The sequence below is a fragment of the Nyctereutes procyonoides genome, unplaced genomic scaffold (genome assembly GCF_905146905.1).
Source record: "Nyctereutes procyonoides isolate TBG_1078 unplaced genomic scaffold, NYPRO_anot_genome, whole genome shotgun sequence".
NCBI lineage: Eukaryota > Metazoa > Chordata > Mammalia > Carnivora > Canidae > Nyctereutes > Nyctereutes procyonoides.
The window spans coordinates 9,787,273-9,810,173 of record NW_026575148.1 but is presented as its reverse complement, the minus strand read 5'-3'; the positions used below and the strand labels follow the sequence as shown (position 1 = coordinate 9,810,173).

Here is a 22,901-nt window from a genome sequence, read left to right as displayed (position 1 = left end):
GCGATGTGGCGGGGAGGGCGGCGGGCGGCGGGCGGCGGGCGAGGCCGGGCTGACGGGCTCGGCGCGCGGGGGGCGTGTGAGCGGCGGGCGCATCCCGGCGCCGGACGGGCGGGCGGGCGGGGGCGGCGGAGCTCCGGCCTCCCGGCCCCTCGGCCCCTCGGCCCCTCGGCCCTCGCCCGGCCTCCCGGCCTCCCCGCCTCCCGGCTGCGGCTGGCGGCTGGCGGCCCGGGGCTTCGGTCCCGCCGCGACGCGGACTCCCAGCACGTGGGGAGCGGCGGGCGGGCGGGCGGGCAGGCGGGGGGGAGGCCGGGCGAGCCCGGGAGGGCGCGGGGCGGGTCTGCGGGAACTTTGAGGCGGGAAGCGCGCCCCTGGGACCGGGCTGCAGGCCCCGGGCGGGCGGGCGGCGGGCGGCGGGGGCGGCGGCGGCGGCGGGGCAGGCTTTTGCGGCCGCCCCCGGGGCCGGGGCCGCTCGGAAAACTTAGCGGCGGCGGAGCGGCCGGTGCGCGACGGGCGCGGAGGAGGAGGGTCGGGGAGGTCGAGCGACTTGGGGCCGCGGGAGTCATTGTTCGGCCGCGTCCGCCCGGGGCCCGGCGGCGCTCGGCGCTCGGCGCTGGCCGCGGGAGCAGGAGGACGGGGGAAAGGGAAGTCGCGACGCGGGGGGAAAGCCATTTTGAAGGGCGAGGAGGAGTCCGCCGGGGAGAGCGGGCGGAGTTGCGAACTTTGTCGGCGGGGACAGACTCCGGGCGGCCGAGGTCCTGGCTCCGTGCGGCGTCATTGTTCGGCGGCCAAGCCCGTCGGCCGCCGGGACCCGGGCCCTGGGCGCGCGGAGCGAGCGGGGGCCACTTTGTGGCTGTGGCCGTGTGTCGCGGGGTCCCCCGCGCCGGGCTCCCCCGAGGGCTCCGAGGCGGACTCGCCGCGGCCGGCCCGGCAGCGCCCGCTCCCCGCTCCCCGCGCCCCGCGCCCCGCGCCGCGGGCCCCCGAAGGGCTCGTGGGAGCGGGAGGCCGGCGGACAGCCCCGCGCCCCGCGCCCCGCGCCGCCCGCCCCGGTACTTGGGGGCCGGGGAAGGATCTGACGTCTCCTTCCCCCGCGTCTTCCTCTCCCTCCCCTGCCAGAGATCTCCTTTGTTTATTCGCGGATGGCTCGTAGGTGACTCTCCAGTGCGCCGCTGTCTCCAGAGGCGCAGATGCCCGGGTCTTGCTTGGCTCGGGATTTCTACCCACCCCAAGCCCACTTCTTGATTAATCCTACAGTGTATCCCACTGCCTTTCTTTCTTTTTTTTAAACGGAGCCTCTGCGAGTCCAGACTGGATGAATGCTGTTTAAGCGTTATCACCCCGGTCTCGGTTTACCTGTGGGAGAACACGTTTGTTTTGACCTGTACGTTTTTCGCCGAAAGTATAGGGTACCTTTTACTCTGTTCTTACGTGATCGTTTCCGAAACTTTCCCTCCCTCAAGTGTATGAAGTTGTCGGTAAGAGGAATTAGCGCTTGATTAAAGGTAATGCGCCCCCCCCCCCCCGCCCCATTCATTTGTTGGACCAAGTAACTAATAAGACTTCATTTGGTAGAACACGTTCTGTTCTTGGGATGCAGGTCACATACTGCCACTTGACTGTACTTGTCTATTCATCTATGATGTGTATATGTGTGTATTGATACACAGTTGCAGTCACTTTAAAAGTTATATCACTCCACAGATTTTTAATTTCTTCTGTCAGAAATAAGCCGTGGTGCTAAATTCTAGTCCGTAGTCAGGATGGTAGTTAATAGAAGCCTAAGTATTTCGAGGGAAGGACTCCTTCCTACCCCTTCCTTACCATCTCTAATTGACTGAGGTAGATTTTTGTAAGTTCTAAATAGATTGACTAATCTTTTTCTCTATAAGAAATTTTCTTACTTTCTCTCTTTTTTTTTTTTTTTTAGGTGAATCAGAAAGGGCCCAGGAAGCCTGTGAATGTTGGAGAAAATTCATCCGTGAATTTTTGATGTTAAAGGAGTTCATATTTGTATTCATCTTTTAAACTGAGAAGATTTATATTTTAAAACTTCTTGATATTTACAATGAATGGACACAGTGATGAAGAAAGTGTTAGAAACAGTAGTGGAGAATCAAGGTAAGCACTTTATTATCAAGCACTTATTAGGAAGAGAATGTAAAACTTAACATGACTCTTTAGTTTTCCTAGTAGGTGGCAGAGTTTTCAGATCAGATTCTTCCTCTTAGCTATCCAAACAGTAAAAAGTTTCTGATACCTGAAGTTTTGTTGATAATACAGGTTTTATTTTTTTCATTGAAATGCACAAAGAAGAATTTAAATATAGAAAGTTTAGGTTGCTGAAGTCTCTTTGTTGGTTTATATTGTTTGGGTCAGTTAATTGAAAATAGAGCAAGTAAAACAAGACATTTAAATAACTTTGTTCGAGCACTCTTCAAATAAAGACAGTAAGGAGTTCTTAACTCACCTTTTTTCTGGCGTTTTGTCTTCTATACCTGTCCTGTCCAGTATAGTAGCCAGTAGCCACATGTGGCTATTTAAACTATTTAAGGTTACAAAATATTCAGAGCGCAGTTAGTCACACTTGACGCATGTCAAGTGCGGAAACCCACAGGTGATTAATGGCTACCATGATGTGTAGCACAGATAGAAAACATTGCTCTCCCTCCAAAAGTACTTTTGGACAACACTAATCTGGACGTTTGTTAAAATATAACTGCAACCCTTTTTCCCCCAATTTTCTTTTTAAAGTAGAGTTTTCATTATATATGAATGAGTTACCTGGGCCATGTCTTTGCAGAGAAGATACAGTTAATGAGAATAAGCCATATGAAGCTATTTTAACATGCAAGAAACCTCTTCACATACAAAGACTCTTTAAATTTTTATGTAACCCCCAAATTTTGAGTTATCTGTGCATTGATGGAGTCCATGCAGTTGTATATACTTAATCAGTAGAGATCAGGAATGTGAGCATCGGAGTTAGACTGCGTGATTGCTTTTCCCAGTTCTACTTTTTATTACTTGTGTAAATTTGGGCAAATTATTTTACTTCTGAGGTTTTGATTTTTTTTCACTTACAGAATAGGAATTACAGTATTTTTATCTTATTTAAAGTTGAGAATATGTTATGTGTAAAGGGCTTAAAATAGTTCCTGATATAATGAGCATTCAATATTTTGTTTATTATAATTAGCATCATGTTTTATGTACCATAGGATACTGTGTAACTGGAACATTAATTACAGTGGTAGAGAAATGAGATGGGCAAGAAAAAGGAAAATACAGGCATTTGGGAGCACTTCAGAAAAAATGCTGGCTAGAAAAGGAAGCATTGGTATAAGTATTTGACTTTAAGCTTGGTATTTTTCTGGTCTTGTTAGGTGTACTTTAGTTTGATTTTTATTTACTTACTTACTTACTTATTTATTTATTTATTTATGATAGTCACAGAGAGGGAGAGAGAGAGAGGCAGAGACACAGGCAGAGGAAGAAGCAGGCTCCATGCACCGGGAGCCCGACGTGGGATTCGATCCCGGGTCTCCAGGATCGCGCCCTGGGCCAAAGGCAGGCGCCAAACCGCTGCGCCACCCAGGGATCCCTGTACTTTAGTTTATAAACTTTCGTGGGCAGACTGTTTAGATAACATAGGAGCAGTTATAGAAAGCAGCATTATTTAGCTGAACAGGTATTGGTCTATATGTTACAAAATCTGAGTTGACAGGTCTGGGTTAACTAGTTCTCTGAATGAGGTCTCTACTTAAAAAAAAAAAAAAAAAGAATTGAACTGAAACATTCAGTTACTTAATTGACAAAGTATAATAAGGTTTCGGATAATACAGTTGTTCAAGAATCACCAGAGTTGAGAGTCTAATTAGAAGAGTTTTGAATCTCATCTTTGATTCAAATCTCTACAGGCATATTGACTATATTAAGTGATTAAAAGAGTCACATTGTCCACATTCTTTTATTTGTCAGTGAGCAACAAAATGGTTAATAGACATATCTAGAGGAAACACAGGACCTAAACTCTCAAAATAGGAAATAAGACTCTTGAGACTAAATCTTCTAGTTGAGTATTCAGCTGTTACATTCTGAGCTCTTACTGGTTCCAATACTGTTTTATGCATTTTGCTGCCATATCTAAAGGGGAGTAGTAAGTTAGATTTGATAGTGTAAGTGAAAAAAGTTAAACTCTGTGAAATCACGTTTACTTAAAGGAATCTTTTACAGTGCATACTTAAAATAATTGCAAATCATATTCTCTAATTCTGAGTTATTTCTACTATATAGGTTTTTATGTGCTTTTGAGAAGTGTGGTTGTCAAGTTATCTTGTTCTTGCAACTGCCTTGGTGTTTATCAGAAGGGAGGTGTGCTTCTAATTTGCTTTCATTTTCTTCCTTATTGCTCTTACGCTCTCCTTTTCTTTTGCTCTACTGTCATTGTTACCAATCCTCAGCCCTCATTCACCCCCACCCCTCCACCCCCCAGGCAGAGCTTTCACACTTGGGCAGTACAGAGAAGGGAGATGGTGCTTGAGGACGTGAACTTATACATAGTGGTATTTTCTTGCAAAACAAAAACAAAAAACACACCACAAAAAAAGCGTATAGTAACTATGAATATTAATATAGAAGGAAGGGAGGGGAAAATATATTCTGCTTTTAAATGACATAAATAATTTTTAAAGTAAAAGTTGATTTCTGTTGGGTAGAATTTTTAAATGTATTTTTGCTTTAGATTTTTTTTTTTCCTTTGTGGAAATTCCATTATGAAATGAAGTAAAATTAAGAAGTCATCTGACATTTTTGGTTGGTATAATTAGCTTTATACTAAAAAATGTTTTTTGCTTCTTTCCGTGTGGAAAGATGGTCTATGACTATTCTCTGAAAGGAGAAAGAATACACAGGAAGATGTCTCTTTGGCTTATGTTATAACTGACAATTTTGAAACTTATTTACTAAGAAATGTGGGTCAGGATGCACCTGCACATCAGTTTAAACTCAGCACAAAGTTTATTATACAACTGAAGTAAAGCTTTCTAAAGATTCTGTTGGAAGATTTCAAAGTACTGATTCCTGGCTGTGTGGATTTGAGAAAAAAAAAAAAATAAGCTTTCCAAATCCTGGTTAGACTTTTTATTATAAAGTTCCCTTGAATGATGATTTAATCCAGGAATAGATTTGTGGATGAAGACCAGAACTACATAGTCACATTTTGCTAATTTTTGGATTAGTACATGCTTCATGCTTGGAAAAGTTTCTCTCCTTGCCTATCGATTAGGTTTTTAATAATCTAAAATTGTGAATTTGATCATTTATTTGAATCATTTTAATTAACGTCTACATATAGTGCCTTTGAAAAATTTTTACAGAGTGAGGGAAATTGTTGGTGATGTGCCACAATGGTCTCAACCATTTATAGTTAATCTGTGGCTGGCAATTGGGCTTTATTGACCTGATTCTTAGAATTCTTCTGTTTCTTTATAGCTTTTCATAGTGTTAACAGTGCTTGATTTAATATATTTATAATACGTTTTAAATATACATGTGTGTAATTTTTATATTTACTTAGAAGAACTTTATATGTCACACAAATTTTCTTGGCTTATAGAAGATACCTTTGTTGGCCTTTTATACTTCACAGTTCTTTGGATCTGAACTTTTTAAAAGTGTTTTTGCGTAAGCAGTGAGTAGGAAATATCAGTGGAAATGTTCTAAATGAAAATTTCCTTTTATAAAACTTCAGGGTCTTTAAAAGGCTTTGAGAAGCCCCTTAGTCTAAAGGACCTGTTAAATTTAAGGAACACCAAGTCGAAGTTAATTCGAACACAGGCCATGTTTTTTTTTACCATATATTTATTTGTTAGTGTCTTTTTGAAAACTATGGTATGCCATTTTTGGAAATGTTGCATTTACGTACACACATACTAGAAAGATTTGTTGTCATCAAAATCAGTTTTTCTCCCTAAGTAAATTTGAATAATTTTTAAAGGCAGTGCCAGTTAAAATGGTATTTTTTAAGCTTACTTTGCAGTTATCTCAGAGTTTTTTTAAAAAAGTCAGTTTATTCTTAAATTTCAAAAGTTTGTGCTAAGAAGCATCTTAAGAAAGGCAGGAAAACATGAAGTCATAAAACCAAAATGGCTAGACACCATTGAGTTAAGGAAACTGGTTTCTAAAGTTTTCCCATGATGTCATTATTTGCAGAAAAGTATGTCTCTTTTACACCATTTGCTGTTAATCCCTGTTTTTCAGCTCTGTATGTACTTCATCTATTCCTATTAGGGTTTTTTTTTTTTTTTCCCTCAAATATGCTGTATGTGATACTTAATCTCAGATCATCTAGAATCTTTTAACATTTTAGAAATTCAGTAAGGTATTGAGCAGGAGCTTTAGCAATAGGTTACACTCTCCAAATACTCAACTAAAATTTTCATACTATTTCTTAGGATTGTGATTAATTTAGTGACTGGAAAGTGTTTAGACTTCTGACTGGTAAGGGTAAAAGAATTGTGTGTGATTTGACTTTCAGATACATTACTTTATCTACATAGGCATGAGATAATGTGGAGGCAAATGTTAATGTGTAATTGCCCCTTTTTTATACTGTTTAAGTAGTTGCTATTTAACATCTTGGTGACTGCTTGGTTACATTTGGTAACAGTTCTGTATTTAAAAATAAGGATATTTCTTTACAGGGAAGAGATAAAGAATAGATGGAAAAAACTATCTTTTTTATAGAAAATTTAAAAAAATACATAAACTGAAAAGTTCAAGCTGCGGTTGTGGCCCAGGGACCAGTGGTATTGGCATCACCTGGAGCTTGTTGGAAATGTACAACCTCGGGCCCCACCCCAGTCCGCCTGAATCAGAATCTCATTTTAACAAGATTCCAAAGTGTGATATGTGTTCATGTGAAATTCGTGTGTGTGTGTGTGTGTGTGTGTGTGTGTGTGTGTGTATGAACTTATTTGGCTGGAGTCATTCACTATCTTGCCACTTTTTGTTGTTGTTGTTATTGTTGTTATTTTTTTCCCTGGGAACCCCCAGAGGATGGTCTCTCCTGGCCCATTCCAGCAAGAGGTTGAGTACATTTCATTTCTCTTGAAACAAAAATAATGTGGCATGCGATGATGATTGAGCTCTTACTCTGAGCCAGGCATGGTACACATAGTGCACAGAGTATTACATGGATTTATCACAGTTCATCCTTAAAACTCCCGTGATGTATGCAGTATTATGATTCCTACTCTCCAGAAGGGGAAACCAGATTTATAGCCATTTTTAAAAATCTTTTTTAAAAAAACTACTAACTAAATTCCACACTTTACTTGGATTTCATTGGTTTTTTCATTAATGCCACTTATGTTCCAGGATTCAATCCAGGGTACCATGTTGCCTTTAGTTGTCAACTCTGTGCAGTATCCTCTGGTCTGTGAGAGTTTCCGTTTTTCCTTGATTTCCTTAAGTCTTAAGAAGTACTGGCCAGGTGTCCTATAGAATATTCCCCATTTGGGATGTTTTCTGAGGTTTTTAAATTAGGATAGGGGAGCCCCGGTGGGGCAGCGGTTTAGCGCCGCCTGCAGCCCGGGGTGTGATCCTGGAGTCCCAGGATTGAGTCCCACATTGGTTCCCAACATGGAGGCTGCTTCTCCCTCTACCTGTGTCTCTGCCTGCCTCTCTCTCTCTCTCTCTCTCTCTCTCTCAGTAAATAAATAAAATCTTTTAAAAACAGATTAAATTAGGATAAACTGGGGTTATCAGTTTTTAGAATATCACAGAGATAAAGTGCTCTTCTAGTCACATAGTATGGGAAGGGTAATATCCACATATCCACATGATATTACTGATGTTAATCTTCATCACTTAGCTAACATAATATTTGCCAGGGGTCTCCACTTTGAGTTACTCTTATTTTCTTTTCATACTGTATTCTTTGGAAGCAAGTCACTGTGTCTAGCCCTCTCTCAAATGGTTGGGGGGAAGGTTGGAATGAAGTTCTATCTCCTGCTGTGAGGGAGTATCTATGTATATTAAGAGGAATTCTTTTGTAAAGAAGTCTTCTCCATTTATTCAGTCGTTCATTTGTATAAGCCTGGACTTATGTTTATGAATATGTTTACTTTGGGTTATAATCCAGTACAGTATGTATTTTGTTGCTCAAATTGTTCTAGACTTGCCCATCAGGTGTTGTCTTTCACGTTGGCCTCTGTATCCTTTTTATATACTCCTTATCTTTTTGCCCTAGAATCAGCCATTTCTCTAAAGAGCCCTGGATCCTTTTATTGGAGAAAAGGGTATTAGAAACCAAGGTTTGGGTGCTGGGTATACTTGTTGCTACCCAAGTATCACTTCTAGGTTCTCTTAGTGGAAAAACCAGACAGAGCTTAGGTAGTATATGTATATATACTAAACATATCTACACATCTCTAGTTTTCGGTATCTATCATTATGCATGTTGAGGTAGACATGAGTTCATACTGATGTCTCCAACTCTAATTCTGTACTGCAGGATTCATGATAACCTTCCTTCTCCTTTATAACTTCAGTCTCCTTCAAAGAGAAACTTGGCACCTGCCATCCACCATCCCATCATGCACCACAAGGTCAGATACAGGTAAAGCAGTTTTAGAATTTTTAGGCCATGCTCCCAGAAGAAACATATTTGTCAACTAGAATATAGTGTTTATGTACAGTATACGGTTCATATTATATTTAGACTTTCAGTTTCCAGTCAAAACACTGTTTTCTAAAAAGTTACTAAAGTTAGCTTCTTCCTCCCACCCTCTTCAATGCGGTTGTCATAAATTTGTAATAAAGTTAGATTCATTTGGCACAATTTGCATTCCATTCTGTGTTCCTCAGTCACATGAGTTGGTTTTTTAAAGTTGCATATATTACATTTACTCTCTGATGTACAGTTTTATGTGTTTTGACAAATGCACAGAATCAGTTGTCCTCTACTCCATTACTGTGCAGAGTGATTCCTTCACCCTAAAAGCTCCCCTCTTTTTCCCAGATCTCTTGAATCAGAATTTTCATTTTAACTAGATTCCCAGATTTGTATGTATATTAAATTCATATGCATGTAGGAGAAGCTTTTTGCCTGGAACCATTCAGTATTTTGCCATGTTAACGAAGAAAGATTATTATGGAAACACCTGGGTGGCTCAGCGGTTGAGTGTCTGCCTTCGGCTCAGGGTGTGATCCTGGGGTCCTTGCAGGAAGCCTGCTTCTCCTGCCTATGTCTCTGCCTTTCTCTCGTCTCTCAAGAATAAATAAATAAAGTCTTTAAAAAAAGATTATTATGATTTAGAGGTGACAATGCAATAGCTTGGTTTTAACACACAATCGAGTAAGCATACTCAAATTCATGGAAGCGTATAGGTATACAAATGAGGTGAAAGAAAATAGAATTGGGCAAAGTACTGGAGTAATGTAATGGGCTATTGGAAAGTTTTCATGGAGCTCTTTAATTTTTGTAACCTTAATAGTAAGAAATTATGTAGTTTGGAAAGAAAGGAAGAACAAATAGCATATATTCAGAAGTGGGTTGGAAAGGAAGGTTTTTACAGAGGTCATAGTTCCCCCAGTGAAGAAGTGCAAGTTTCCTAATAAAGGATGTGTTGGACATGCTGGCTTTGCAGTTCTTCAGTCTGACGTTACTCAGTGTTATGCTGAAGTCAGTGTATGGTTTGGTCCCAAGTGAAGGAAGGAGAGGTAAGGAAGGATAGCTGACTAAATGCAACATTCATTGAGAGAATATTACTCATGTGAATGGACTGGTCAGAACCACACGTTTAAAGAGAGACTCTAGAAATTTATTGTACCAGAATCAAGTTCTTATGTATGAATGACTGAGAACATTGCTGTTAAGGGTATATATATTATCAGTCACTGTGATATGAGGTGATTCTTTGGTCAAAAGTCAACTTTAAGTAAATGTTAAACGGCGTTTGAGAGTTCTTTGTTGTGGATAGATTGAGTTCTAAGTTATCATTGAGGGGCACCTAAGTGGCTCAGTGGTTAAGCATCTGCCTTTGGCTCACGTGGTGATCCTGAGGTCGTGAGATCGAGTCCTGCATCAGGCTCCCCGCAGGGAGCCTGCTTCTTCCTCTGCCTTGTCTCTGCCTCTCTCTGTGTGTCTCTCATGAATAAATAGGTAAAATCTTAAAAAAAAAAAAAAAACTATCAATGAGAATAAAGTACGGAAACATGAAAAGTTCTGGCTAAACCGTACTGGCTTCTGGCATCCAGTGTCTGCAGTATCTCAGAGATGAGACATAAAGCATAAAAATAGTGGGGGGCAGCCCCGATGGCCCAGCGGTTTGGTGCTGCCTTCGGCCTGGGGTATGATACTGGAGACTGGGATCGAGTCCCACGTCGGGCTCCCTGCATGGAGCCTGCTTCTCCCTCTGCCTGTGTCTCTGCCTCTCTCTCTCTCTGTCTGTCATGAATAGATAAAATAAAATCTTAAAAAAAAAAAATAGTGGGGAGCTCTTTTCTTTTTTTGGGGGGGAGCTCTTTTCTTAAATGAGAACCATTCATATTAGCTATTTCACATCTCTCATTGCTGCTTTCAGAGGTACAGTTCTCTGTCCTCAGATACTTAATTTAGATGATTGAGCAACTACTTTGTAGTAGATTGCATGAGATATTAAAATTGGAGGTTTTCCTATTAGACTTACAGTGAAGAAAAATACCAAATTATAGTTAATACAAAGAAGTAATAGTGTACAGAAGTGGAAAAGTGGGAGTCACTGATCATAAGGTAAACAGTTTCTATATCAAGCCCAATGTCAGAATGAAATTTGGTGGTGTTTTTAAAAGAGGTATGTAAAACCTGGGTGATCTTAGATTTTATGCATGTTAAAAGTTCTGATAATGTGACTTTTTTGATGGTAAGGTATTTTGACAGGCTTAGGCAAAAAAGCAAAGAGTAACTTTTATACCCGGGAAAATGATGTTAGATGGCAGTAAATACTGTGCTAAAGAGATATTATGTGAAGGAATGGGGCCACTGGACAAGAGTGTAGTTGCAGTCTAAATTCTCTGAAAAGAGACTATTCTTTTTGTGCTTGAAGTTAATTATAGTGTGAATATTGCCATTTGATGCAACCGTTACAGTATTTCCATTTCTAGTTGAGTAAATGTTGCATTAATAAAGGGGAGAAGTTTAATCTGAAAGGAAACTTTATAAGACTTACAGTTGTATATGGGTGCAAAAAATGTAAATAATGTCTTTATTCCACTTTTAGCCTGTACTTTATAACAAAAGATTGACCCTAGTGTTCAGTAGCTTATGTTAGTCATATTATACTACATTGATGATTTTGCTTTTTTTTTTTTTTTTTTTTAAATTGAATGGCTCACAGTAAATGGAGGTGGTTATGTGTAGCAGCACACTCCCATGCATACTGCGGACTGATGAAATATCAAGTCACATATGACTTTATTAGAAAGTAAAGCATACAGTGTTGGGAACTTGGTTGTTTTGCAACCGTATTCATTAAAATAATAAAAAGTGTATACATATTTCAAACATCTTTTTTTAAAACAAATAATTTTTTAAAACGGAACTTTTTAAAGATAGACATTTATTTTATTATTAGTGTTTAAGTTGTGGATGATAATTTCAAGCATGTGCAAAAGTAGTGACAGCAGTAAAATGAACCCCCACGTACACATCATCTAACTTCATGTTTTATCTCATGGCCAGTCTAGTTTAGTCTCTAAATCCTCCCACTCAATTATTATTCTTATTTTTTCCACTCAATTATTTTGAAGATTATTTTGAAATTCAATTTCTTGGGACACCTGGGTGGCTCAGTGGTTGAGCGTCTGCCTTCAGCTCAGAGCGTGATCCTGGAGTCCCGGGATTGAGTACCACATCGGGCTCCCTGCATGGAGCCTGCTTCTCCCTCTGCCTATGTCTCTGCCTCTCTTTTTCTGTGTTTCTCATGAATAAATAAATAAAATCTTAAAAAAAGAAATAAAGGTTCTAGATAAGTTAAACTTTTGCATGATAGGTAATTAATGGGGAAAACATAAATGTCATCAGTTAAGCTTTGTCTACGTGTTACAATTAAAAATTATAGAATTAGAGGAGCCACCTGGGTGGCTCAGACCGCTAAATGTCTGACTCCAATATTGGCTCAGGTCATGATCTCAGGGTTGTGAGATCAAGCCAGGAGTTGGGCTCCTCACTGGGCATGGATTCTGCTTATGATTCTCTCTCTTCCTTTCCCTCTACCCCTTCCCCATCTCTCTCTCTCTTTCCCCCTTTCCTTCCCCCTCTTTCCCCTTCCCCCTGTTACTCCCCTCCCCTATCTAAAAAAAAAAAAAAAAAAAGAAAAGAAACAAAATTATCGGCTTAGAGATTTGTATTGTTATTAATATTACAACAAATGTTATATCTATTTTATGAAACTATTGTTTAATGCCTTTCAAATGTATATTTAGTAGCCTTTATTTCTCATCTGATTCCCTGAATGTTTACTAGAGAAACTTTTGAGTTTACTGTCTTCACCTCTTAACACGACTAAACCCAGTCATCTTTGAAATTAGTCATGCTAAATGTGACCGTTTTTTAGCATTTAGTTAGAGTAGTTATATTCTCAATTTCAGTTGGAGGCTTTAAGGTGGTAGAAGCATACTGTACTTTTAGTTTTTAGTGGAATTTTGACTTGGATTGGTAATTTAGAATGCTAAAAGGAACTGTTGGGTTGCTGTTTTGTGCCTTATAACTGTGGCATTAGTTGGTTTTCAGAACCATACATACAGATGGATGGATACGTTCTAGGTTTTCTCAAACCTTTGATATTTATTTGATGGTTTATAATAAAAGATAAGGTGGATAACATTTTAATACAATGTAATTTTACAGAATTTAAAGGTAGTCTGATTTTGGGCAGCCCCGGTGGCGCAGTGGTTTAGCGCCGCCTGCAGCCCGGGGTGTGATCCTGGAGACCCGGGATCGAGTCCCACGTCGGGCTCCCTGCATGGAGCCTGCTTCTCCCTCTGCCTGTGTCTCTGCCTCTCTCTCTCTGTGTCTCTATGAATAGATAAATAAAATCTTTTATAAAAAAAAAAAGGTAGTCTGATTTTATTATCATCTAGCTGAGCTCTTCGTGGATAACATTTTAATACAATGTAATTTTACAGAATTTAAAGGTAGCCTGATTTTATTATCATCTAGCCGAGCTCTTCTCATTTTTTATTTTTATTTATTTTTAAAAGATTTTATTCATTCATTCATTCATTCATTCATTCATGAGAGACACAGAGAGAGAGGCAGAGACATAGGCAGAAGGAGAAGCAGGCTCCTTACGGGAAGCCTGATGTGGGACTGGATCCCAGAACCCTGGGATCACGACCTGAGCCAAAGGCAGATGCTCAACCACTAAGCCAACCAGGCGTCCCTCTTCTCACTTTTTAAATGACTATTCTAGGGTAATACATTTTAAATAGTTGTAGCATGTTAAAGGATTACGATCAGCTCCTCTTTAAGACAGTAGTGTAAACTATGATAAAAAATACAATATGTCTTTTTGAGAATACTAGTTCATCAAACTTTTATGCCTATGTGTGCATGCGTGTGTATGTCTATACAGCTTTATGATATAAAATGTAATATTTGCCATAGTCCAAAAAGTTTTTGGCCTTTGGCCACTAGTTCATTTTTTTAGTTTTAAGTATTTTCTCAATACCTACAAATTTCCATATTGTTTCTCTAGTCCTGTTAAAGTGAATAATGGTCTGTAAAAACAACTAAAATGAAGCCCCTGACTTAATGAATTCCAGGATGTAGTTAGAAGAGAGGTACATATACCAAATAATTGTAGTGTTGTGGAGGCATTTCTAATAACATGAGCAAAATATTGTGAATGTGTAGGTTGGAACAGTGATGTACCTGGAGAAATTGGAGAAGGTCACATAAAGAATATGATATTTTTGAGTAATCTTAGAGTGGAAAGTTTTATCAGTTGCTTCAGAGAGGAATCATTCTCCAGAATGACAAGCATAGGGAATACTATCAGTACTGAGTTCTAAAAATCACTCCCTCCATAAATGGCCTTGCCCCTGATTCCATTTCCTTAATCTCTAGTTCTTTAATCAGGTAACAGTCTATCTTCATATCTTTGATTCTCATCACTTTCACTTTTTCCCATGGTATTTTTGTCTCTGCTTAGAGATTCTTGCTCGGTACTTTTTTGTTTGTTGAAGAGATGAGCCAGTGAATTCGTATTATCCATGTACAGAACTTATTCTTTTTTTTTTTTTTTTAAGATTTTTATTTATTTATTTATGAGAGACAGAGAGAGAGGCAGAGACACAGGCAGAGGGAGAAGCAGGCTCCATGCAGGAAGCCTGATGTGGGACTCGATCCTGGGTCTCCAGGATCATGCCCTGGGCTGAAGATGGTGCTAAACCACCGAGCCACCCGGGCTGCCCGAACTTATTCTTTCAAAAATGCTAATTGCATAAACATTGTTATAATATGTTAGAGAACCAGGTAGAGTGTTTTATATACTGGAAACCTCAAAACACAGAGACTCAAATAGTTTAACTTCTCTTTCACTCTCAGATAAGTGAGCTGTACCCCCTGAGGTTATTTAGCTACTGGGACTAGTGGGACAGCTTTGCTCTTCTTAATCTTAATACATGGTTTCTCTTGGTCTGCTAGTTGTCATTTTCAGCCAGCAGGAAGAAAATGGGGAGGATTTAAGGCAAACCACTTTATTTAAGCTGTGACGTTAAAATCCCATATCACTTCTAGCCATATCCCTTTGGCTGGAACTTCTTCTCATGGCCACATCTAGCTGAAAGCTAGACTGAGAAATCTAATCTTCAGCTGGATGGACATATACCAGTGAAAACTGGAGGACAGTTCTGTACTACTAAAGGGCAAACAAAATGGATACTGGGTGAGTGGGGGAGGAGCAAGTAGATAACAAACATATGGCATATGGCACAAATATAAAGAAATGTTATATTTAAATCACACCTATCATGGTAAAAACTTAGTGGCTTTCATTTTTCTGAATTTTCTTTTATTTCTTCATAGGTATTCAAAATTTGTACACTTTTTTTTAAATCATAGTATTAGTATTTGGTTTCTTCACTTAAACCTTCTTTGAGCCTGTTTATTTATTAAATGAAATTGAAAGAATTAAATGAGAACTCAGGATCTGGCACAAAGCACCAATTAGTAACCACCATATCTTCTCCTTTTTAATTAAGCAATTTGTATTAAAAAATTTTAGTTTATCTGTAGGTTTTGATCATAGGCATTTTATATATTTATACTTACAGTTATGACAGTCCAAAGAACCACTAGAATAGACCTTGATGTAATGATTCTGATCTTAAACTCAGTAAAAAGGCCTTTTTTAAAAAATTTCTAATAGCTGTCAGTATTGAATTTCTATAATATGCCAGATTGTATGCTTTAAATCTTCATAATAATCCTTAAGTATGTTTATTCCCATGTCGCAGAAGCCTGAGGCCTAATGGGGTGTACCTACATAAATATAATAACAATGAGAAGAAGGAGCTAGAAAGCCAGGGAAAAATAAGTTAGGGTTGAGCTTCAGAGCACTCATCAGTTTAGCCCTGAATTTCCCCCATTGGGGGTCTGTTAAAAGTTCTTTCACAACTCCTCCAAAGAAGTCCTTTTGAATGATACTGACTCTTAAACAGTAATCAGGGGGAGGGAACAAGGCATGACGTGAGAATTTAGTGTAATATATTTGTTCCTTAGAATAGTAAACACATTTGTTTGTTTATATATTACTGTGTTTGTCAAGTTTGTCAACCTTCTATTAATATTTCTGTGGGAAATCAGTTTACCTTTTATCAGTGTGTCCAATAGCTTTCCTCCCCTACCTCCGAGTCTAATCCTTCCTACTACCGGTTTAAAAAAAAAAATTGAAAGTGATAAAGTAGGGAAATGGGATAAACTGGAAAGAAAATCTTGATGTCTTAGGGACAAAAGTAAATAAATACATTATTTAATAGAATTAAAATGAGAAATCATTGATGTAAGCCTTTGATACAGGCAGTCTAATTTATATATAATGTTTGAATACACAGTCTTTGTCTTCTTCTTTAGTGTTGTTTTGAGAGGTTCTTTTCATTACTCCTTGGTACTTTCAGACTCACTCCTATAATACTTTCTCTTTTTTTCCCCATTCCAATAACACTTTCTTGGCTTTTTTAGTCTATTCCTGCCCCTTTATCAGGGCCAGTTTCTTCTCTCACTGATCTGATGGCAAGGAAAGCAGCTACTCATTGTTACCATTTTCTTAGATCATTCACTATTTTATTCATTCTTCCTTTATGTCCTGTTGCAGACATAGTTTCCAATTCCTGTGATAACAAAGGAAAAAGTACTTGAACATTATTTTCTTGTAATATAGAAGAATCTTTGTTTATTCACTTGAGAATATGTTCTCACATACCCATTGTAAGTCTTGGTGTTTTCTTTAGAGAACTAATTTGAGCAGAGAGTTGAGTGCAGAGCAAGGAGATGTTGCTATTTTATCCTGCAAGGCTGAGCTAACATGAACTCTTGTAAAGTACTTCCTACCCGCAAACCATGAAAATCCTTAATAAAATAGTGCAAATGGGCAAAAAATAGATCCATTGCTGAACTTCAGAAAAAAACTTTTATGTGCCAGGAACAGAAGGGACCTTGAAGCCAGCAGTAAGGAACAGTAAGCTCTGAGCAAACATGGCAGTACAGGGGATATTTGGAGGGATACAGGGTTTCTGGATAGGAGGCTGAGGTTGGAATTAAGTATTTGACTAGGGAATTAAGTCTCCTTAAAGTTGAGACCCCAGAAGATTTCCTCCTTTAGAAAGACTCTAGAAAAACTTCCTCTATGTGCCTTCAAGGACACTTTTGTTGTTGATGTGAGGATAAATTAGAATATAGTTAGGAAGAGATTTTGAAATCTCTGAAGAACAATTTTAAATTTTGTCTAAACCAGAGTATAAATGAGAGAGAAAGGGCCATAAGGGTCAAGCAGAGATAACATGAATGAATGAAGCTGTCTGGGTATAAGATATTTTTTTGGGGGGGGAGGTGACGAGTAAAGATTATTTAGAGATTTGGTGATTATATGTATCATTGGAAGGAACCAGTGCTGCTTGGATGTGGATAATTGTGACCATATCAGAAATGGACCTAGTGTTGAGTGTTCTAGATATTCTGATTCTTCAAAATTATTTTTCCTGTAACAATTTTAAATTAGACGACTTAGAGAAAAAAATCGAAAGAAGAAAAATAGAGGCAGAGAAACTGGGAAGAAAGCACAAGAAAATTTGTGAAAGATTTAGGCTTATGATATTTTTGAATGAAAAGTAGAGAAATGGGAGTATTAACTGTTTATTAATTCACATGTTTTTAAAGTCTGTCAGAGTTCTAGAGAGTAGGGATAGACTTAAGTAATAACACTTCTACAATACAACTAGCTTATGTTAAGCATGTACTAAGTACCAGATAATCCTGGTGGGTGTCTTATGTGATCTCGGGGTGGAGATCTAGAAAAACTCAAATGGAGAAGGAAAGGATGAATAGAGGAGGGGTACTCGTGAAGAATACAGAAAATTTGCAAAAATAGTACCATGGAAGTCTTTGTGTATCTTTTGCCCAGATTCACTATTTGTTAACTTTTTGCCTTTATACATGTATATCTATATACATGATTCATATGTAATACATATTTATTTTTCCTGAAATTTTCAAGAGCATTTTAACAGAAATCATACCCCTTTACACATTAACACTTCAGTATATATTTTCTAAGAACAAAGATGCTCCTTTACATAAGCCATGTATAGTTATTAAATTCAGGAACATTTACATTGATAATAGTACTTTAATCTTTCAGTCATTATTTTAGTGTAGTCAGTCATCCTAATTAATCAATTTTCAGTATAGGGTCCAAAGATCACATATGATGTCTCTTTAATCTCCTTTTAAAGATTTTATTTATTTCTTAGAGAGTGAAAGAACACAAGCAGGGGAGCAGCAGAGGGAGAGGGAGCCCAACTCAGGGCTCACCTTGGGGCTTCATCCCAGGACTCTGGAATCATGACCTGAGCCAAAGGCAGATTCTTAACCAAGGCAGACACTTAAGGCAGACGCTTAACCAATTGAGCCACCCAGGTCCCCTCTGCAGAATCTCCTTTAATCTGGAACACTTCCTCTGTTTTTCGTGACATTAGTGTTCTGAAGATGGTAGGCTACTTATATTATAGGTTATGTTTCTCAATTTGGACTTATGTTCATTTGCAATTAGATCCAAGTTATGCATCTCCTCCCATATGTATCCCTGGCTGGAATACTGTGTAAATGGTGATGTGTCTTTCTCAAAGGTATATCTAGAGGCTCATATTGTCTTCCTGTCCATCCCTATTGATGTGTGAGTTTTGATTACCAGGACAAGGTGGTATCTGGTTTTTCAACTAGTTTCACATTTATCTAGTACACTAAAAAGGAATTTCTGAGAAGATGCCTTGAGACTGTGCAAGTATCTTTACTCATCAGACTCTCAGATTTAGCATGTCCTGATGATCCTTGCCCAAACCAGTGTTTTCTATGGTGATTGCAAAATGGTAATTTTCTAACACTGCTCTCCTGGTCACATTAATCACTTGGCATTCAGAGTCCTATCAGAATCCTCCCCTGTCTTTCTCCCTATCCACCTACCTGCCATCAGCATGGACTCAAGGATTCTTGTTTTATTTACTGGGTAATAACCTTTTATGGTCTGTTTTGATGCTCAGATCAGATTTGGCCAGTGAAAGCTTCTTCAGGTTGGCTCCTGTGTCCTTTTTTTTTTTTTTTCCCCCTGTTCTTTTGATATTCTCCCTCACTCCCTTCCTTCCTGTATTTTGCTTTTTGGTATGGCAAGATAATTTAGGTTTATCTTGTACTTTCTCTGTCCCTAGAGTCTGCCATTTCTCAAAAGACTGAGTTCATTTAAGTATGGAATAGTACTTAGCTATCAAGATCTGGGTCCTACATGATTATAAATTTAACACTTCAAAGCAGATATGTTTTTGTTTTTTAAAGATTTTATTTACTTGTTTATTCATGAGAGACGTAGAAAGACGGAGACATAGGCAGAGGGAAAAGCAGACTCCCTGTATGGAGCCTGATGGCGGGACTCAACCTAGGACCCCCCCAAGATCACTACCTGAGCCAAAGGTAGATGCTCAACTGAGCCACCTAGGTGCTCCAGCAGATATGTTTGTATTGGTTGATAAATAGCAGTCCAAGATATGCTGCCATAAATAGATACATGCAAAGGGGCCATAATTTTGTATCACTGTGGTATCATAGGAATGGAAACAAAGCATGTTCATCATTGAGGGACAGGTTAAAACTGTGATGTATCTACAAAATGAAATATGTACAGCTGCATAAAGGAAGGGGGAACGTACCTACTGCTGTGAAATAATCTTCAGAATACAATATATATAACATTTAACAGTGTGTAAATATGTTAGTGATTATGAAATGGGATACAAGCATTTATCTTTATTCATAATTTTTAAAAATTCTATTTATTTATTAATGAGAGACAAAGAGAGAGGCAGAGACGTAGGCAGAGGGAGGAGGGGCTCCATGCAGGGAGCCTGATGTGGGATGTGGGTCTTGATTCTGGGACCGCAGGATCATGCATGCCCTGAGCCAAAGGCAGGTGCTCAACCGCTGAACCACCCAGGCATCCCTCATAATTTTCTTGTATTGAGAAAAGGGAAAATAAATGTAAAACTTAAAAAATAAAAACTATAGGGGAGAGAGGATATAGTGTAGAGGAGACAAGGATGGAAAGTAGGTTTTGACTATAACTTCTATAGCCCTCAAGTTGGATCCAAGTAAATAATAAAGCAAGATTAAATAGAAATGAATAAAAAGCAGTTTCTAAAATGCTTTTTTAGAAAAGCATTTTGTTTAAGAAAAACAAATGATGCTAAGTATACCAAATTGGTGGCTATATAGAAATAAATTATTTCATTGACTTTACAGCAATAATTTGATTCTAGGAGTGAGTATTCCTGAAGGACAAAAAGAATTGTAAAGAAATCTTAACATTTGGTAATCATATTGTTAATAATATTGGTATTATTTTGAAACTGTTATGTAATTCTAAGATAAGCAGTAATTTTGTTAAAGTCATTTGGAATAAAAAAAACTCAATCCAAGTGATACTATAAACATAAAACCAAAGAAATAAAAACCAGTTAAATTGGTTTGCCATTAAATTGGAATTGGTAGTATAAATTCTTAATGCATTGTCTCTCAGAGTATTTATTCTACACCATTCCATTAAAAACAGTGTCAGATCCCATAGTAATCGGCTCACCTAGTACTCAGATTGCAATTTAAATTCTAATCTAAACAGAAGCAGGGGTTTTTGATGAAATGCCCAAGTTACATACTGAAACAAGAAATATACTGGATGAGCCTGGTTCTTCTGGTCAGACCAGAAAGTGAGGAAGCTGTCAAAGACCACTTCAGTTCTTGTCAGAAGGACTCCGGAACTAATAAAGAGTTTCCTTTTGGCTAAAGATGGGACAATTTGAACATTAACAGTGATACAGTGGATTAAAACTCATCAAATAGGGATCCCTGGGTGACGCAGCGGTTTGGCACCTGCCTTTGGCCCAGGGCGTGATCCTGGAGACCCGGGATCGAATCCCACGTCGGGCTCCCGGTGCATGGAGCCTGCTTCTCCCTCTGCCTGTGTCTCTGCCTCTCTCTCTCTCTCTCTCTCTCTCTCTCTCTCTCATAAATAAATAAATAAATAAATAAATAAATAAATAATATTTAAAAACAAAACAAAAAAAAACTCATCAAATAATTCAAATCCATGCATTCGTGAGACATAAAAATTATTGATCAAGTTTGAAAGGATGCCAGCAATTTAACTGACAAAACTGACAAGGAAAAGAAATGGAAATGGCTTTCGTGTATGAACTGTACCTCAAGAATAACAAATATGAGAGAAAGTTTATCATTATAAAAGTATTCCATCTATTAATAATGAAGAAATTATATAATGGGTAAATGAAGAATGATATAATATCACCATTTTACTGTCTCTAAACAATAGGCGATAAAGCCATCATGATCAGTGGCTGTTAAAACTTGAGAGCTTGTAGGGAACTGTGTAGTGAATAGATAAGGCAGAAAATGCCGCAGCTCAACCAGCCTCACTCGGAAAGAGACAACCAAACTTGAAAGTTTCTTCTGATAGAAGTCCACAACTCAAAAAATATTCTTGCTCAGAAAAGCTGAATTTTACTCTGAGTCTCTTGGTCTAAGAGTTTACCAGAAATAAAAGGGCCACAAAAATAATGTTAATACTACAGGGTTGTCGTAAGTTAAATCTAAGAAAGCAGGAAAAACTACCACAAAACTTCCACAAAATAAATTGCAAGAGAAAACAGGAAGAGGGAACTGTCAAAATAATGAAGCCAACTTAAAGAGTCAGAGAAAAACAAATACCATATGATTTCACTCATATGTGGAATTTAAGAAAACAAGCAAAGGAAAAAAGGCAAACCAAGAAACAGACTTTTAACATCGAGAACAAACTGATGGTTCCCAGAAAGGCTGTGTGTGTGTGGGGGGGGGGGGGGAGATGGGTAAAACAGGTGATAATGAGGATTAAGGAGGACACTTGTGATGAGCCCTTAGTGATGTTTGGAAGTGTTGAATCATTATAGTATACACCTAAAACTAATATTATATTGTATATTAACTAACTGGAATTTAAATAACCTTCAAAAATGAAAGAGACTTTAAAAAATTAGGTTGAAGTGCAAAATGTGAACCTTATTTGGATTCGTATTCAGTTAGTGGAAGGAATGAAATCATGACTAAACAGATAGACTGAACTAGATATTTAATATTATTTAATTTCATATTAAAATTCATGAGTAGGTGATATTTTAAAGGTATGATACTGATATTGTGGATATTTAAAAATAGTGTTGGTTTCTTTTTATTTGTCCTACTTAAGTATTTATGGGTAAAATTTTAAAATGCCTGAGATTGTGTTTGGGAAGCTAGGTTATTTGAAACAAGACTGGTAAGAGTAATTGTGAAGCCGGTTTTTAGGTATATGGTAATTCATTATATTGCTCTATTGTTTATATTTTAAGTTGAATGTAAAAATAAGCCTGAATAGAGACTTTAATTTGAATTACTATTTTATTTTTTAAATGTTGTATTTCTATTTAATTTACCCTCAGAAAACAATTTTATCGAAGTGCCCATAAACTTATGGTGGGTTTTATTTTGTAAATTGAGAAAGGTAAGGAAAAGAATACAGTGTTTCTTTTAATCTAGCACTGTTAATGTGCTAGTGGGATTTAATATAATTAATAAGGGTAGTAATTAACTCTTTAAGTGACTTATTGTATAAAAGTTCATATGTATTGGTTATTACCTAAATAAGTAAAACATTAGCTGGAGCTCAGCAATATTTCTTGTAGGCAGATTATATTTGTGAATTTTAAATAAGAATTTGAACCCATATCTGTCTTGGACTTTTTTGTTGTTGTATACGTCCATCCACCCATTGAGATACTGAGCTCTTCGTTTGGTGTTTGGCATACAAAGGGCAGGCAACAAGTTGATCCCAACACTCTAGAAACATAGAGTAAAATATGAAAATTAGGATACCAAAAACACTATCACAGTGATGCTTACGTAGTGTACTCATAGCCAAGATAGTGGTATGTACGTAATGTTTTGGAAGTCTTGAGGAAGGATACTTCTAATTGAAAGTTGGATTAAGAATAATGGAGTCAGAAGAGATTTGTCAGAGAAACATCTCTGAGGGGCACCTGGGTGGCTCAGTCAGTTAAGCATCTGC

The 22,901-nt window shown here is 38.3% G+C and overlaps 1 protein-coding gene across 2 annotated transcripts in view; it reads left to right on the top strand.

Moving 5' to 3' along the window:
• The window catches only part of CHD1 (chromodomain helicase DNA binding protein 1), a 73,806-nt gene that overhangs the window by 530 nt on the left and 50,375 nt on the right, over positions 1-22,901 (top strand). For both annotated transcript variants that reach the window (XM_055312829.1, XM_055312830.1), the window contains exon 2: positions 1,925-2,115. In XM_055312829.1, the coding sequence (XP_055168804.1) occupies positions 2,063-2,115 (53 nt within the window). In that variant the 5' untranslated portion in view covers positions 1,925-2,062. The remainder of the gene's footprint in view (positions 1-1,924; positions 2,116-22,901) is intronic.